The 18,936-nt window shown below is 41.6% G+C and overlaps 1 protein-coding gene across 2 annotated transcripts in view; it reads right to left on the bottom strand.

Annotated features, from left to right (window-relative positions):
- Window positions 1-18,936, bottom strand: part of LOC126539079 (phospholipid-transporting ATPase ABCA1-like) — an 88,610-nt gene that overhangs the window by 30,278 nt on the left and 39,396 nt on the right. The window contains exons 17-29 of one of the 2 annotated variants that reach the window (XM_072285667.1): window positions 18,722-18,926; window positions 17,931-18,056; window positions 14,544-14,724; window positions 13,773-13,904; window positions 13,084-13,223; window positions 11,911-12,048; window positions 10,540-10,760; window positions 9,127-9,226; window positions 7,695-7,894; window positions 6,866-6,923; window positions 6,025-6,165; window positions 3,865-3,897; window positions 1,397-1,545 (exon numbers count right to left, since the gene is read on the bottom strand). In XM_072285667.1, coding sequence (XP_072141768.1) covers window positions 1,397-1,545; window positions 3,865-3,897; window positions 6,025-6,165; window positions 6,866-6,923; window positions 7,695-7,894; window positions 9,127-9,226; window positions 10,540-10,760; window positions 11,911-12,048; window positions 13,084-13,223; window positions 13,773-13,904; window positions 14,544-14,724; window positions 17,931-18,056; window positions 18,722-18,926 — 1,824 coding nt within the window. The remainder of the gene's footprint in view (window positions 1-1,396; window positions 1,546-3,864; window positions 3,898-6,024; window positions 6,166-6,865; window positions 6,924-7,694; window positions 7,895-9,126; window positions 9,227-10,539; window positions 10,761-11,910; window positions 12,049-13,083; window positions 13,224-13,772; window positions 13,905-14,543; window positions 14,725-17,930; window positions 18,057-18,721; window positions 18,927-18,936) is intronic. The other variant, XM_072285668.1, reaches the window with a different exon arrangement.

The raw sequence follows: 18,936 nt of genomic DNA, 5'->3' as shown, positions 1-18,936 counted from the left end.
GGTTTTCAAGACAAGAGCACAGGAGGACATACGAAATTGCTGCAGGCGTCTTTGAAAAAGCATGCGTATGACCAAGTATGCTATGATATCCACTTCGACTACAATAACAGGATAACTACTGTGGAGTGTAGAATATACATTGAAAATATGTTGCATGCAGTTTCTGCTTTTATTCTGGATTGCCTCACAAACCCTCTTGTTTGCCATCAGTTTATGCTTGCTGTCAGATTTTGGGATGCAACATGTTAAGAAAACGAGAGAGGCAAGTATAGATTGCTCTTCTTTCTATACAAGGGACCAATACTGAATAAAATTTTACATGTAGATAACAGTTTTTTTGGTGGCATATCTTGTTTAATGCCATGTTTTTATGCAGTACCTGTGTTGGTTGGAATAAATCATAACTGCAGTGCTTGCATCAATATTCTGTCCTCTACTTCCCGGCTCCTCACTCATCACTTCTGTTGCATGAGTTTGTTTGACAGTAAATATATGTTACGGGTTGATCATATGCCTTTTTTAGTTTTCAATGCAAGTCTGACCAATATTCCCAGCTTTGAGATTGACCAAATGTGCAGCTTACTAAGAAAGCGTACACGATGGGAAGATGTTGAATTACAGGCCTCTTGCTGCTGTTGAAGTTCTTTAGTGAGTTTTTCTTGCTTCACGCAGTCAATATAAGCATTAATTAAAAATATGTATATTTCGACATTGGTACAGAGAAAGCTGGTAAAGCAATGGCAGTTTTATATTACAGCATACTGGAGCTCTGCACCTTTATAGATTCCCATATTTGACTGCACTAATTGGGCACATTTTCAGTTTATCTTGTGTACAAGACTACACACAATTGCTCAGAAAGGGAGGTGTAACAGCAATTCACCATATGACTCTGTGGGCTCTCAGACATACACAGATCTGCGAAATTCTTTTTCACAACACTACTTTTAGTATCACTACTACTGCAACAGGTAAGAAGTGCTTTTAGTGCCCAATGAGCATTTGTTAGTGACCATTTTTCACTGAGTTATCACTGTTATCAAATTTTTCAGCACAAGGTTTGCTTACTGTACCTTAAATTTCTTGAACATTGTCAATTCTACAGCAAAAGAGGCATGACTGATCAGCGCACATGTGCATCACAAATGGTGTTGTACAGATTACATATGACTGAGGACTGTGCTCGCCACCTTCGCTGTAGTTTGAGCATTGCTTTTCTGGGCACAAGTTGGCCCAATAATGAGCTAGATTCTCAACTCACTTATTTATGGCAGTATTTGCTTCTTCACCATTGCCCCTCTCACCTACAATGTGACAATATAAATCTTAAGCACTTTGTTTGAAGTGCCAAACCAATGGCACTGGTTCTAAGATACTGCTAAAAAAACTTCCACACCTCACAAAAGAGTCCCTTGTAGTTCCGGGTGTTGCGCATGAAGCGACGACGGTACATGGCTGCAAGTTGACGCCGATGAAGCAGTGGTCCCACGGCTACTTTCTTGACAACAGGTGGTGCAGGGAGGTCGCTGTCAGCGTTTGCATTATCTGGCAACACACAAGGGCAGAGGAGCATTTATTCCATGTGAATGTGGTCAAAGTCGTTGCTGTTGTTTTTTGGCTAACTAGCGTGACTTAATTATTAAAGTAACTTGTTAATGCAAGGATACATCATATTATCTTCCTTTCTGTGGCCTTCAATTGACATGCTGTCACCATCAATATGTGAAAGTTGCACTGAAATAAGCAATGAGGGGACGAAAATCGGTGCTTACGTGACACAAGTCTCTTGACAAGTAGAAATTATCATAAGAAAAGTCAGGGCAGACAGAGGCACTTCAATAATTTCACTTTTTGCAGATACTTATCACTTCCTTACAGGATCAATACAGATGTGGGATACACTAAAGTAGAGCACATGAAGTGCAGTGAGCCAGCTGTGAATTGTAGTTTTGTTTCTTGCCTTAAACTACACATGCTCTCCTGATTAAACTGTGGACAAGGAATGCTTTTCCAAATTTACAAGCACTCTTCTCTGCGATGCACATCTGCTCAACTAATGGTCGCACTTATTCAAATAAAGAAGCAATGTGAATTGCAAGTACTGGTGCTTGTCTGCTGCACATGGTTTCACCATGTGAGCAACGTTTACATCTTTTGTGTCCTAGTACACACAAACTGTAAACGCAAGCGCTGACTACATAACTAGCAATTCCATCATTAGCTTGGCAAGCTGCCCTGCAGAAAATCTAGATTTATAGTTACAAAAATGTATTTTAAAGTGCAGATCGTGAAATCTCTCGTCTTCCTCAACAAATCATGTATATGTGCCGAAACTAAGATCTGATTATCAGGCATGCAGTAGTGGGGGATTCCGGAAATTTGGACCCCCTAGGGTTCTTTAACATGCACCTAAATATATGTACACGGGTGCTTTCGCATTTCGCCCCCATCAAAATGCGGCCGTTATGGCCGGGATTCGATCCTGCAACCTCGTGCTTACCAGCCCAACACCACAGCTACTAAGCAACCATGGTGGGTCAAATTAGAGCTTACAGAAATAATAAAACGCACAAACCATATGTCTGTGTGTTCTTGTTTTACTTTGCGCCGCAGCAACAGAGATGTACTTCCGTTTCGTCTGCTCGTTTCCACGTCGTGCAGTCGTGCGTACAGACACCGATACTATGTCATTTTCTACCGTGCTCCAGCACAGGATCGTGCTCTGTCAGGTATCCTCGTGCACGGCATGCAAAATCGTGTGCTGCGAGATACGAGACTATCACAACAGTTCGCGCGTGACGCTGTCAGTGGAAGTGCGCCGCGCCACAGAAAAGTGAGGAGAAAAAAAAATTGAGGTGGGGCCCCTGACGTAAGCATCACGCGATCTTCGAGGCCCGGTACGGGAGAACGTAGGGAAGGGATTTCGCTTGCGGGGGCTATATAGTCAGGGCAAGTGGAGAGAGTGTCTCGCTTTGGAGCTCGCCTCCTGAAATCTTGGGTTCGCGGCACTGAAATATTTCTATCTCGGCTATTAATGAGCTGATACGAAAAAATTTTGCGGCAGAACACTCCCTAGAGAACACATAACAACTTCCAGCATATAACGACAATTTGCTATGGGGCCTTGTGGTCTTTTTTCGTGGCTAGCACCCTTATACTTGGAGTAAGATGAAATCATTGATGAGGAGAAAATTAAATTTAAAGCATGCTCAGTAAACTGAATCTGTGAAAGTTCCATGGAACAACCCACAATTCAGAGTAATCAGTGTAAGCATTCAAAAATGGCATTCTGCAGAAAAGCATGTTAAGCACATTCCTGCATTTTGTAACTACATTTGCTCTCTACTTTTGTGTTACAGTGATAAGGTACATAGGATAGAAGGCAACCACAGTCTAGTAGCTCATACCTTAACACAGTGGCTTAGTGGCTAAACTGTTCTGCTGCTGATTACCACAATGGTTCTGTTCCAGCAAGGGAAGAATGCACAAGTACCAGTGTACTTAGATTTATGCTCATGAGAAATCCAGGTGGCTAAAGTTAATCCGGAGCCTACACTAAGGCATTTCTCACATGCGATTCTGCAGTATCTGGACATTTACTATCACCAATTGATTCATTCATTCATCAATCTTGCATCTTGGAAAAATGAGACGGTACCCTCGCACCACACTAAGTGCTAAACTTCACAGTCACTACAGCGAACCCACGACTCTGGGAACCACAAGACGCCACACATGCATGCAAAGGTCAAATCGCGTGCTGTTTCCTCATGCAACAAAATGCAACGGCCGAACCAGACGGAAGTGCAAAAATGGGGGGGGGGGGCGTAAAGTAACAGAAACTAAACGAAAAGCCAAACTCACTAGGCATCTCCGCTGCCAGGTGCTGCCTTGCAGCTGCGAGGTGGGCACCACATTTGCCAGCGACACATGAAACAAGCGCATAGCAAGCAAGGCACAATAAGCGACAGCAACGACGACACACCAACCAACACCTATTTCAGAGAGAGGCCTCACTAGAGCAGACTTAAGCAGCTTTATTCCAAGCATTCTTGGAAACTATTGATGTCTGTATCGTTCTATCAGGCAGGTGCGACTGTGAACCGCGTCTTTATGACAGTAGGAAAGCATTGACCTCCTTTCCTGCAACAAACAGTGTCAACGAAAACAGATTTGCACAAGTGACCAACACCTGCGGCAGTGAAATTGTGATAAGCAGTGCTGCTATGCAGAAATAGGGTAGTGAGGGTGCTAGCTCTTTCATGGTTGCAGTGCGAGGAAAGTCATCAGTTATCTACAACAGTGTTTGAAGGATCATGAATTGATACTGTATCATGATCTTTCCATCTAGCCTTTGTGTGCCGGCTAGTCATTGCTCTTGCATGATGCAACTTCTACTGAATTGCACTCGAGTGCAAGCAGCAAGAATGGCCCAGCACTCTTGCTTGTAGCTTGCCGTGAGCAGCAGTGCCACATATCGCAATTTCACTATTTCGATTGCCGCTCACTTGTGCTAATCAGTTTCTGTTGCCACTGTACATCACAGCTATCTATATATCCACGCAGCATGATTTTCAGCAGGGTCGTAGTCTTGACGAAAATGTATTTTTAAATGTACAGCATGAAGGACACATAAAAATGCAAGACGATGCAAATGACATTGCTGCTATCTGTGTCTTCTGCCTTTGCGCATGTGCGTGCTGTACATTTACAAGTATGAATCCCTACCAACTAGATGAACCGTCAGTTTTTGAAGCCCGAGCAGTAATCTGCTTACTGCATTTAACAAGTCTAGAGAGAAGTTCGAGCTAAGTTGGTGGCGGTCGATGTATGGTGGCGGTGTATGGTGACCGTCACTATACGCCACGAACAGTTCGGCATGAATCTCTTTGGACTTGTGTCTCTTGAGACGCAGCAGGCAGATCGCTGACAGTTCTTAAATTTTGCTAAAGCTAGAGGGATATGCGGTAATTTTGATGCCTATCGTGTATGAATGCTCCAAATTTATGGTACCAATAGTACAAACTTTATGAACGCCCCTTGTAGCTTTAACTTGGTGATTAATTAATTGCTGCATCCCACTTACTTTCTCACTGGCACATTTCTTTGTCCGAAAAAAAATCTACCAGATTATTTGCAAGCAGTGGTAGCTCACGCAAGCGCCCACTGAGCTGATGTGCTCATGATTTATTCACTTGACATAATGTCAAGCTCTGAATTAAGAGCCTGTTGAGAGTTCCAGCTAGAAAACCCATGCAATTTTTTTTTACTTCAAATTCATTATTTGATGTCTTTTGCTGTACCTGGAGACACTGTAACAAGGGAGCTCTCTGACTGTCTCCATAACAGCACATTATTTCAAAGCGTGGAATTGTTAAGCAAAAAGTATGCTCAAGTGAGGCCTGCTTGGTTGAATCTTCATGGCACACCACCCTCCAGGCAAGACAAAGATAAACAACAGTAAACAACAGTAAACAAGAAAAAAAAAACACCAAAACAAACCAAGCAACAAGACCTCTACATCTACAAACAAGCACACGAAACAATGCAGAACCCTCCATGCTATATTTAATGCCTTCATGTCCAATATGTGCAAACTATTAATTAACATAAATAAGATATAGTTTGCATAAAGTTTTTGCCAACCTGGAATAACTGTGGCCTTTCATTTTAGATAGTAAAGCTAAAAAGAGTGTTCAAGAAAGCTTGCAACAAGTACTATGCTTTGCAAGAAAAAGATAACAAGCTAGCGCTGCATTAAATGCCAACTGGCAGCACTTATTTAATCTTAAAAGCGAGCTGAACTCACTAAATGTTTCTTTTACAGTGTCGATTCTGAATGTGAAATTACATCCCACCTCTAAACAGTCATCAAATCACAGGGTAATCATGATCCACGGCTGTCGTCATTTAAAGACCTACAAGCGCAGTCACTGTACTTAACACTGGAACACTAAACACAAAAACTGCACAAAAGCTAAACATTACTACAATAAGCATGAAAACAAGGCACGCAGAATGTACCTGCATCTTCAGGATCTGGTCTGATGGTCTTTGCTGAAGTTCTCAGGGACAAACACCACAGATGTAAGGCATCCAAGGTCTTCTGGAGTCTGGTCTTTGGCGGTCCATCCACAGACTCAGGCCCAGGGTTGTAGAGATCACCTGATATGAAGTTTCTACTGCGGTTAACTGCATGAAGAGCTCACAGCAAGCACCAATTTTTCATTTTGAATGGCATCAAATGATAACAGTCATAGTCAGGTAATGCACAGTCATGGTGAATGTCAGTTGATGTCATTTGTTGAGTGAGCCAAGGAAACGACGGGAAGGGCACAGACACTTTGTCAAGCCTCTCAAAGTGATTTTGCCAGTGTCCCCAACATCAAGATAAGAATAATGCTTTCTCTTATCATGAGTAAGGCTAACATCTACTGGGATAAGAGGATGACGGAAAGACGAAGTGATGGAAGCAGGAAAGAAAAAAAATATTTGTGAAAACAAAAATGTCAGAAGGCACGTGGCAACTAGCGGAGCCTGTCACACAATCTAGATGCTCCCAAAAACTGTAACAGCAGTTTTTACGGTTCTCCAAGCAGAGATTGGTCAAGGTGAGCTGCCAGGTAATTATCCCATAACAAGAGAGTTCAATCCAGTCCACCTAACTGGCCAGTGAGAATGTATTATCTGTGAAGCATTCAATTCAACAAAACTGATCCCAAATATCCCAGATAAAGACAACTTCTAAAGCACTGATAGACTATATCATAATATGAACTATAATGCCATAGGTTGCCTGTTGTCATAAAACAGGAGCAGCAGACAGTCCTACACAAAACAGTGCCTGAAGTGCAAGAGCACATACCTTCATGGTTTGCTTGGCTTCTGATGTTGGGACCACCTTGTGTCACCCGTAGGAAGACCTTTATTTCAGATAAAGAAAATTCAAGTAATGCAGGCATCACAAATGGTCTGCACACATAAATTATTCTTGTATTCAAATGCACCTACATAAACATTCTATGAGGACTTTTTCTTGCACAGTGTAGTCACATGTGACAGCTTAGAGAAAATAAAAAGTGTTCATGCAGAGAGAACTTCATATGAGCCACAAGTTATATTCAGGTCGCTTACGCATTTCGCATTCGTGGACGCACAAGTGTTTTTACTTCTAAACTGTGCATTAAACCCATCCATCACTTAATGCAGTCTGACCCTCCTCTGAATTTTATGCTCTATGTAACTGCATCATATCATTGCTATAAATTTTGTATAGTATCTTGAAGTTTTGAAACTAAGGAATGCCGTAACTGGTATCATATGACTAATACAGTCTGCTCCCTTTAAAAGGAACATAATAATGCCTAGGAAGTCTGTCAATCCAATCAAAACTTCAGATTTAACAGGAGTGCACAGAACCTAGGGAAAACAATAACATTTCCAAATTGTTTAGCATTTATGTTCAAGGAAGTCTAATGTAAACCAAAACTGCCACTCTTCGTGTGTTTCTTTCTGTGGCTCCTTGTCAAAAGGATGTATTTCACCACAAGAAAAACACGAATTGAAAGGCATAGAAGTTGTTAGATCCAGTAAATGAGAAAGACACACATTTCTCAAAAATATCAAAGCGAAAAAGAAAACAAGAAAGCTGGCACCACAGTTCCATTCTGCAGGCAAAGAAAAGGACATCGCACCTCCTCGAGCGTGGTGTCAGAGATTCCATAACTGGTAATGCCAAGTTCTGTCAGGTTGGCGTCAAGGTCCTGGCACAGGAACACGAAGGATGAGTATGTTTCTGGGCTCGCTGGAAGTCGGTATGACAAATCAGCGCCCATGTCCGTGGCAAGCTCTGCCTTAGGGATGTGTCTCCGGATTAGTTTGTCCAGTGTCTCGGCTGCAACAGTCCAGAAGGCAAGAAAGAGAGAGGAAAATAAAAGAAACACAATTTAACTTTGCTTAACCAGACATGAGAAGTAAACCGTCTAACAATCTACTTGTCGGTACCATGTACAAGTCCTACACATTAATTTACAAATCTGTGCTAGTTGTTTGTTCATCATATTTACCAAAAACAGCACCAACGGTCAGGCTGAGTGAAGAGCATACAAAAACTGTTTATTCTGTTTATTTAAATGAACATTTTTTCAATAATTATAGTTGGAAGCTTATGGTTAACCTGTGTTCGAATAAACATAATTGGTATTCAAGTGTTTAGTGTGAACTTCAAATAAACATAGGTAGTTGAAAGTCAGTGTGCATATATGCTCTTGGTTGTCACATCCTATACTCTGTTCCTTGTAAATATGATCCTACTCATTATGATGTGTGCACTAATTACACTCAAAATGAGCGCAGCTCATCTTGGCTTAACCTCCTAACCTCCCAAGTGTTTTCTGGGATTAAAAGAAAAAAGGAACTCAAAACTTTTCTTCTTTATTTCAAAATTTTTTTTTCAATATCGTCCCAACTAAGTGTGCACTGTGTCTGTAGTTCCCAAGTCGCGCACAGCCTCCCAAAAAAAGAAAAAGCTGTTCTGAAAATAGCCTATCTAGGAATACACATGCAAACTTCATATAAAGATGGCCTCGACAAGACATGGTGACAGAAACAGGAACCATGATTATGAGCAAACAATCTGAAAATGAGGGATGCAGCCTCGCAGAGTTCTTTCCTCTGTTCCTATCATGCGTAGATCATTGTGTTCCACAATACAACACCAGAAGCCTTCCAACTATTTACAAAGTGGCAAAGGCCAAGGCCTCTGTTTGAGTTCTTTGTATAAGAAACTTTAAAAATCTAGTTGCAGCAAATGGTAAAATTTGGTTCAAATGTTTCATAGGTAGCAAGCCCACTCATCCCTAAACCAATTACTTTAGTTCTTGATAACAACAGGAAATTGGCACAATAGCACAGTTGCAATCATTACAATCTTGCAAATTTTCAACTTCACACGCTTCAAAGTTTCAAAAGCTTATTATACCTGGCCATCTGATAATTTTTTTTTATATTTAGAAAAGAATAGTTTCCACTTTGCTATCACCTGAGTTTAACTGATGTCAATTATGGCGCTGTTCTCAAAAGCACCAAAAAAGGCTGAGCAAAATTAAAAACCAAAGGAGTTCATACTGGACTCATCGTGGGAGTTACCAGATGATGGTGATATAAGCGATGATGGGGTGACGTTTTGTGATGAATCACTGTTCGCTCCATCAGTCTGGTTCTGTACCTGAAACAAAACCAGGCAAAACAACATGAGTACAATAAATTGAACAGTCAAAACAGCGTATAAATAGCAGGGGTACTTTATACGTAGTATACAAGTGAGCATTTCAAAAGTGACAGATTTTAAATGTGTAGCAATGTTTAAATATCATAATTTAAGCAAATAAATACGTACATAAAGAGAACTACAGGGCATATAGTATTAATGGCCATTATTTATTCACGAAATGCAGTTAAAATAAATTTAGTGGAATCATTCAATTTTGTAGGATCACTGACCAACAGCCAGCAAAAGCTGTCCCACTTTCCCACCAAAGGAAATAATCTCGCTTTGATGCACCAAGCCATGTGTCCGCGACTTCCTTGCTGCAGCCTGCACTGCTCATGTTGATTTTTCTCCACCACCCCTGCCAAGTGTACAGCATAAAATTGCTTGATTAAATATTTCCAATTTCGTAAAGGAATTTGCAATGCCCCTATCAGCTTGCAGAGGGTCTGTGCCTATGCAATCTTTCAGGAGAAGATCTTGGTTGCCCTGCCTGTAACAATAGCTCTTTAATAAACTACACTCTTTTTTGCAAGGTGTTCTAGCAAGCCCCACAGTGCTCTGCTAATTTGTTGTACATTTCCCAACTGGCCTATAGACTGGAAAATTTTCCCCCCAGATGATGTGAGACCTTTCCCATATTCCTGCAAAACTTCACTTCAATCTGACATCTAGTTATAATGTTGCCATCATTTTAATCTTTCCATGATCTCTTCAATGTACATCAGTGTCAATGTCAGTACGCAGTGATGTGTCAATGTGCAGTTTGAAGTCGGGCTTGCTAAACACTGTGCTTTCATGCAACATTCACACTCAGTTATTTGTGTTGGTGTTTGCCGGCCACAAAGACTCTGAATCATGTTACTAAAATGCAGGCGTTCAAATGCGGAGGACACAAGTAGAAACAAAAAGGACACCAGGAATGCCGTTTGTTCCTACTTGTGTTCGTGTTTGCCCGCCTGGCTTTCACCAACATCAATCCCTGCCAATTTGCTCAACTTTCAGTTGTTCCAAGATTCTGAGAATGATGGAGTCTGTGCATGTAATTCGAGAGCGACAAGGGGCAATAGTGTAGCAGACGAGAACAATGTTGAGTGCAGCAGGAAAAAAAAGTTGTTTTTCACGACGAGATAGCAGGGTTTGGTTACGAGAACCTGCTGCTGTCTAATAGAAGAGTTCATAGCTGGAAAAATCACTGAAGTCTTCCGATTCAAAAATATTTTTTATTGATGCAGGTCAAAAGTGAAAAAGACAGTGTAAAGTTTGCTTACCGCATCCTTGGAAGCAGGCACTGTGGGAGATGGCCTGCTCTTGAGTGACTTGGCGCGTTGCGATGGGCGCACAAGGGTCAGGTAGTAGCCACTACCGAATCGAGTCTTTAGAAACAATGACGACCCGCAGCAACGTAGGCGACCCTCGTTGATGACTGCGATCCGGTCACCCAGCAGGTCAGCTTCGTCCATGTGATGCGTTGTCATGATGACCGTGCGACCTGAAAGTGTGCAAACCTCCAAATGTAGCCTTTGACTAAAGGTATTTGACTATAGTAATTGACTATAGTCTTTAATAGCTACATTGTTTGAACTTTGTGAGCTTCTTCTCACAAGGACTCTGATTGAGGAATGAAAATTAGTCGTTGAACAGTTACTGCACAAGTAAGTTTTGCTTAAGGATACACATTTTATGACTGTAAACAATGCCAACAAGACAAATGTGAGAAGCTAGATGCAAGATATGCCTGATGCTGTGATTGCCTTTTGGAGCTTTTCACTACACTATTTTCTACACTACAGCTATGGAGTAACCTGGCAAGTTGAAGCCTTTTTACACTTTTTCAGACAGAGGGTCAGAGAAGGATAGACTTATGCAGTCACAATATATCAGACGCTGAGCACTATGGTAGCATACATTATTGGTTGAATTGCTTATAGGTTATTCTTACAGGCAAATGCAGCTAGTGCAAAATATAGACACAGATGAGAATTCTATGTGTACAACCTATATGATGAGGAATGACCATGACACTCTTGCCAACAATAATATTATCAGAAACTCACAGTCAATAGTTGGACAGGGTTCAATGTCGCACAGGTGCATCTTTAGTAGATATTGCTTGATCTTATGATGAAGTAAAGAAAACCTTTTGAGCACAAAAGGCTGCAGTGTGCAATTTCAGGAATTGGCATTACTTAAGTCAATAAACAAATATTCGTCATGTCGTAAGTTTAGACAACCAGTACCATTCTTCTACCTAGTTTTCCATAAAAACCAAAGATACTATAGCCGGCTGCTATGAAGCTCGAAAGGAGAGAATAAAATGCCAACTTTTACTTCATCAGTTGTTATTGATTCATCAGTATTGATGCGTAACTAGTTCTTGCATACATTTATTAGGTGTAACAAATTTGAATATTAGCTGCTCACATCAATGAACAGACACAAATAAGTATGCATGTTATGATTAAAACAAACCATTTAATTTCAACTTGCGTGTGTGTACTACTGACATGCAATACATGTTGAACAGTCCAGCTTATTTATACCCCGCACCCCTCTTTTATTGTAATATACAAAAACATCTTAGAGTATGCAGAACACTGGAATATGTTTCAACAATGTTCAAAGAATTCAAGGTTTCCTACCTTGCTTGTACTTTAGCATGAGGTCCCAGATCGCTCGCCGTGCATAAGGATCCACGCCGGCTGTCGGCTCATCCAGTATTACCGTGCGGCTGCCCCCAACAAACGCAATGGCTACAGAAAGCTTGCGCTGCATGCCACCTAAACGTTTTCGTAAAGTAAGGAAACAAAGCAAAAAAAAAAATATAGACTTCAATGACTACTTTGGCTCTGACCTCATTTACTGCAACAGCAGCATGCTCTCATAGTAAACGCCGCCATCTTGTGAAGGACAACTTCTTTGTGGAACGCATAACATCGTCTTCGTCCAGTACCGTATTGCCTGCTGTCATCACTGAATTACATGCATGCCCAGACGCCCCAATTTTCGGAGCCTGTGCAGCACACAAAACTCCGCAATGAATGACTAAGCATGACTGTTGCACGACAGCTTAGAACTAGTTGGCATGTTTGGCTTCCAAGTGCATGTTGCCACAGCGGCGCGAGTTCAATCCCCAGAGGTGGTAGGCAAAGTTTGTTCTTCTTCACCGTATGGTGACAGTGAAGCTGTGACTCATAAGATGCTTGTTCATTTGCTTGTTTGTTTGTTAATTCGAGTTTAATGGTGCAAACTCAACTAAGGCTATGCTGTGCAAACCACAGTATAATAAATATCAATGAGAAATTCAAGAAACCACAATTTTGTTACTCTAAAATTTCTTTTTTAAGTGCCAGTGTTGTCTAAAAACTTGAGAACATCCGTAAGGTCACAAGTGAAACATCTCCTAAAGATACAGTGGAGGATAAAGACGTGTGGAATCAGTATAATTCACGAAACTATTTTCATCTCCATGTTTCAGTAGTACAGCATGTAATTAAAATGTGGGTTCTTGGGATTCATTGCATATAAGTGGTTGCTCGTTCCTCAATAAACAGTTATGCATTAGATGGGCGTGTCCTATACGTAGAGAGCAAATAACCACTTCAATAAGACGCTCTTCATGACGGCAAGTTTTCCCTTCAACAAGAAGATGTTTGAATGAGTTGTCTCGATGACGATGGTGTAATGAAAAGGATGGACACCACAAACGCTGTTTAGAGCTTTTAACTGCTGACTCAATAAACTATGAGAAACAATAAATTAGATCCCTTGAATGGCGACATGATATTTCATTTAGTCGGTTGCAAGTGGCTCACCTGAGAGGTTACATGAGTATTCATCCCTCTTGTGGACCAGGGCTAATTCGCGCACGAACGAGTCAACTTCAGTTTCAACCGCATCCGCAGTAAGGCCTTTGAGTCGAGAATAGAACCAGAGATGCTCAGCAACTGTCAAGCTGTGATAAAGAGAAACATGACAATCGTTGTTGCTGTTTGTGTGATAAATTAGCGACTCTGCATTTGTTCTTAATGAAACCTCCAAACAAAAATGCAAGCGATGGAATAGCTTTACTTCAAGCACTGCAGCTTCATTTTGATATAAGAAATCTATTAACTCAAACGAAGCTTTAAACAAACACTGCAGTACAGGGCGGAGAGCTATAACTAAGAACAAGAATGCCGTGAATTACTGTTCTGAGGAAACGGGACACAAACAATCTTTTAAGTAAAGTGAGAGGAGGAATCACGGCACTCTTCAATGTCACACCACATGACAAAATATGTGGTGTCACATGACCTCCATAGTGTTTGGCAAGGACAAAAGACAACGAAAAGCAGTTACCTTATATGTACAGCAATTTGTGCATTTTAAGAAAAATGTTTTCAGACATTTGCGAATGCAGATATGAAGGAAACTACTTTGTTGTTCAAAGTGGCTGCCGTTTCCTTTCACACTTTGCAGTGCCTCAATTATGAAAATTACAGGCAAAAAAACGTGGGATTACTTGTCAAAAAGGACGTTGTATTGGGGACAGGTGCCAAGGCTTCGACGGATGATGTCCATCTCAGTTCTGATGTCCTTTCCATAGATCTGAGCCGTGCCCTGTGTCGGAGGGTACAGACCTGTGAGGATGGAGCTGAAAAGGAGCGAGAAAAAAAAAATTCGGAACATTAATTCAAGCTATAACAATCACATCAGCCTAGGCAGCTTAAGGTGAACTACTGTCAATCTTTCAGTTACGCATGCTCCTGCTTCAAGTGCACTTTTGAAACATCGGCATTTAGAGTGCAGGCTATATTCCGATGTTTTTTGTGCCATCTGCATGTCATGTGACAGTGCAGTGGCTAGTTGCACTGTGTAAAAAACTAACGCAAAGCACACTTAGGCATTGCTCTTGTGAATCGCATAGCTTGAAAATGCAAGAGTGTAAAGTTTATTGTTCTGAACCAGGGCATGTCTGCGAATTAAGAACAATGTGTCACTATGCACGTGATGCAATGCACTCAATGTATCTGGTTTGTTGGTATTCTACACCAACCCTTCAGGTATTTCGGGGTCTTGTTGCCCAGCTACTAATTTTTAACCATAGATGTTTACTGCCTCTCAATAATAGCTAATATATGTAGTATAGTAAGCTGATGAGCTCGACTGTTGGCTATCACCCTGTCGATTCCACCACATACCAGAAAGCAGGCACAAAACCTTTTTGCGGCACAGCTTACAAAAGGAAAGCAAATGACAAGACTCCGAAGTGAATGATGATCGCTGCACTCACATAGTGGTCGTCTTGCCAGCCCCGTTGTGGCCAAGGAATGAAGTGATCTGACCCTCGTAGAAGTTGAGGCTGAGCTCATTGACAGCCGCCCGGTCTGCACCGGCGTACACCTTGGTCAACTGGCGGATAAGCACTCCAAGTGGCAGGTTACGTGGCTCTTCCTCCATGTCTTCTGTCTTTACTGATGTCGCATGCAATTGATGAAAGGAGGAAAGGCACATTTATTTATCCATCCATCCATTTCCAGAGCAAACAATGTTTTTTTTTCTTTCTTTTTCTTTTCGAACACTTTTTCAAGAACGGCCTTCGAAATTTACCTGGTTCACACCACTACAGTCGAATTATCTGCCCAGGTGGATATCATTTTCAAGAAAAATCAAAGAAATTAATTCACTAATTAAACAAACTACACTGATCAAATTTTTAGTCACAACCTTTTTGGCATACGTTTATAGCGGAAAGTTGCAGGGAATCATTATAAAAGTCTAGTTTCATGTTTCTACATAAACTGGTCATGTAGATCAAGGTACCTGCCATCAAATTGTTCGTTCAATTTACCTGATTACGCACATGGACTTGCGAAGCACGGCTCCTGGTGTAAGCCCTCTGTGATGTAGTTGGGCAGCTTAAAATGAAGCTTTGCCATAGTGCGCAATAAAGCGGTTCCGTTTCACCCCTGCTGCTGAAGTGACTAGACGTTGGATTAGAAGCTGCCCAAAGCGCCAATCCACATCAGATCATGGGAAGAGGGAAACGTGATGGCAGCTTCATTTTACGACACCCTTTTAGGTCAGCGAGGTGTTGGACAGCGAGCCCCACTTTGCGGTGTTGCGGTAAATTGAAAGAATACTTTGTCGCCAGTTATTTTGGCCTACATGGCCATCTTCAAATGTGGTAAAACAGAATTGGACTTTTATGACGATTCCTTCCAACTTTTCCCTATAAACATACGCTATGTAAGGTTTGTAACAAACAATTATTTATTGCAATTAGTACGATTAGTGAAAGGATTGCTTTATATTTATTTATTTATTTATTTATTTTTTGCAAATCATGTCTGCCTGGGCACATAATTGATCTGTAGTGATGTGATTAGTGTAAAGTTCATTGGCTTCTTTTAAAAGAAGTGTTTGGAGTAAAATAAGAAACACTGTATAATGCCTACATGCCCTGGACACAAGCAGGTTATTATTGTTTTTCACAATGTCACGCACCAGGCATAACTTTCAAGTGGCTGGATAAGTGCTTTTCAAGCTTTTCAAAACACAAAGTAGTTTATGTTCAAATAGTTTTATGTTCCTCTAGTGAGTTTTTACGTGGAGTCCACATTCTGTAAACTTAACAAAACTCGCTAAACAATTGAAAATTCTTGATCTTTTCAGCAGCTGTATGCTTTCTATGATTCTGAAGACGTAAGAAATGTGGTAAAAGTAAGTCTTCAATCAATGAGATAAAGTGACGTCTCAAAAGGTTAATGACAGGAGCAACAAAGTTGACTGAATTAACTGATGGGTCGAGTTAAACAAGATGCAGAAAAAAATGTGAAAACGCACCGCTGATTCATTTTGCATCATTTACTTGATTCTAACACACCCCCAAATTCCATGTGTCCAAAGTATAAATTAATATAGAAATGGCGCTAAAGATCCTAAACAAAGTAGAAATCTAACTCGTACCAGATTTATTTTTTTTTTAGCCTTGCCCAAGGAAATGGGCAATGTGTTGTGCAATAGAGGCCTGTTTCCTAAAGTCGTGCTGTGTGGCAATACACAGCCCTGCGGGGAAGACGCCCTAGAAAGCATGAGTGACATAATCTCGGACTGTGCAAAGTGCTACTCTCTGCGAGAATAAAGCGTGGTCGGGCACCTGAAGGTGGCCTCGACAACGCAAAGAACGATATCCGGCCTACCCTAAAGAAACTAGCCGTGCAGTTGTTTTCTAAAGCCAGCTTCGCCGCACGGTTATTGAAAGTGAGCTTCTCTTCCAAACAGTTGTGTAACGCGGCAAAGCACACGAATGCCGCGAACTAGGTTTTCGGTTCTATTTTCTTGAGACAGACAAAAGGCGCCTTAGAATCGTATACATATCGTAATCAAACACTGTGAGCTACCGTGGTTGCTTGAAAATCTTCCCAGGGCAGGCCGAAAACAGTCACTTCGACGGGAGATTTGCGACGTGTGTTCAATGTATTCACTGTACCCTAAGCTCTGCCGAGACATATGCTGTCACTGAAGGGGTTGCTAATGGAGTCACCATAGGGGCCAGGCACGGGCATACCGACTGGTCAAGTTCGAATTATCTGGTGAAGGCCAATTTTAGGAATGAAATAACGAAAGTTTAGGCCCGTAGAAATGCATTGCCTTATGTCAGTACCTTTGATCGGGATCGAATTAACCGGAAAATCGAATTAACTGATGTCAAATTAAAGGTAGTTTACTGTAGCTTAAAGATCTTATACAGTGCTGCAATGGCTCAAATACTTAGAAATATATACGTTGAAATCCATGATGTCCCTCTGAAATACTGACACTAAGGTCCTAGCACAAAACTTTAAAAATGGAAGTCTGGCCTTCATTCTCTCTTCTAGTAATCAACTTTTTACCGCAAGAGATTAATGAAAACAAAGTTTTTAAATAGTACTTTATCAATCTCAACTGATTTAAAGCTTCTCATTAGTGTCTTTCGTAGAGTGAGGTGGCAATAAATCACCAATAAACAATGTTTAATATAATGCTCAGATGCAGCACTGTTGTCCTCAGTCAACCGACTCCATGATATGCCTGCAAATATTTTTTTCTAATCCGGTCTAATCTCATCACTCTACCTTATACTCTGCTGCTCTCATCTGCACTTCCCTTTACTGGCACCACTTCTATATTACTCTAATAAACCACCGGTTATCTGCCCTATACATTATGTTATCTGTGCCCAACTTACTTTCTTCCTTTTAAACGAGTATTGACATTAAATTTCTGGCTTTCCATATTTTGCTTTAAAGTCCCCGACCTCAAAACCCTAGAAAAATATACTGACAAGCCTCAGCGCACCTTAAATGATTCATACTATAACAGCTTTTTTACGAACTAGTATCAGTTTAATTTCTCAAAGGGGTGTATGTGTCATGAGATCATGACACAGAAAATGGTCACATGGGAGCATAACGCCACAACACTTGGGCACCCACTCCGACTCGCTCAGTCAGTCAGTCATGCTGATACATCGTGAAGCTACCAGTAGGACTTGGTGGCCACGCAGCAAGTAGCTGGCTACAGCAGCATAGCAGACAACCGAGTAAGCTGGGTTGAGTGTGCAAGGCATATTTGCTTTCTAATCTGTACTGTTGCCTTCTAGTAATGCGCAAATGAACAAATGATGGAAGCGACTAACCATTCAAGCTAGCCGTTCCATTGCACGACTCCCATGCTGACTTTCTTGGACTGTCAGAATGTGAGGCGCCGCACCAGTAGGACTTGGTGACAAAGAAGTACCACGGCTTTGGCACTCCATATTGCCCTGCAGATTAAGAAAGAGCAAGATGTCAAGCTAGCACTCTGGGTAAGCACGAGCGTGACAGGCTCCTCAGACTGCCTTTGTGAACCCTTGGCTTGAAAAGTTGCAACGAAGTGCGTCAAAGCACAGTTCCAAGGACCCAGTGACATGGGAGTGACAATGTGCTATCGAATACCTGCTGCTCATAACGTGCTGTGCGCGTCAAGCGGCACAGTGAACTGAACAAACTGACCAAAGCAAGGCAGTTGATCAGAGAGTTTCTTGCCTATGTGACCAGCAGTGTCAAAATACAGCCATAAGTACATCCCATGTGGTGTGGATACTTAATGAGATGAGCAACAGTACAGTTGGTCAACTTATTAACTGTCAACTCCTGAATTTCTCAAGACCTCTAGCATCCCACAAAATGAAAAGCAGGGTGGAAGCTCATTGGTCAAAATGAACTATATCAACAGACAAATTAAGCTTCAACCCCGTCTAAAGACAACATAGAAAGCATCATTCTGAGTTTCATAAAAGCATGCCTACTTCACAGCGAGCAGGAATTGACTCTGGGCTGCTGACTGTTTTGTCACATGATTTTTTTTTTAGTTCTGATAAAGCAGGTTCGTTTCTAGTCTAATCCATGGCCTGAGAACAGTGTGGGTCTATCACCACTGTGTGCTCACCAGGAAAGACAGCTTCGATGTACCACGCGAGCACAAAGTAGAGCACAGCGTCGAGCAGCAGCAGGCCCATGACGTGAGCAATGGAGAAGGTGTCTGGGGGTAGGCCTCCCCGGAGCAGGTTGTGCCAATGCACGCCAACTCCCTCCTCCTCAAAGTGGGCAAAGTAGCTGCAGCCGAGGCCAAAGGCCACGTTAGGCACCAAGCTCTGCGAGGCG

The sequence above is a fragment of the Dermacentor andersoni genome, chromosome 11 (genome assembly GCF_023375885.2).
Source record: "Dermacentor andersoni chromosome 11, qqDerAnde1_hic_scaffold, whole genome shotgun sequence".
In the NCBI taxonomy this organism is placed as follows: domain Eukaryota; kingdom Metazoa; phylum Arthropoda; class Arachnida; order Ixodida; family Ixodidae; genus Dermacentor; species Dermacentor andersoni.
The sequence above is the reverse complement of the archived record's forward strand: the minus strand, read 5'-3'. Positions and strand labels throughout refer to the sequence as shown.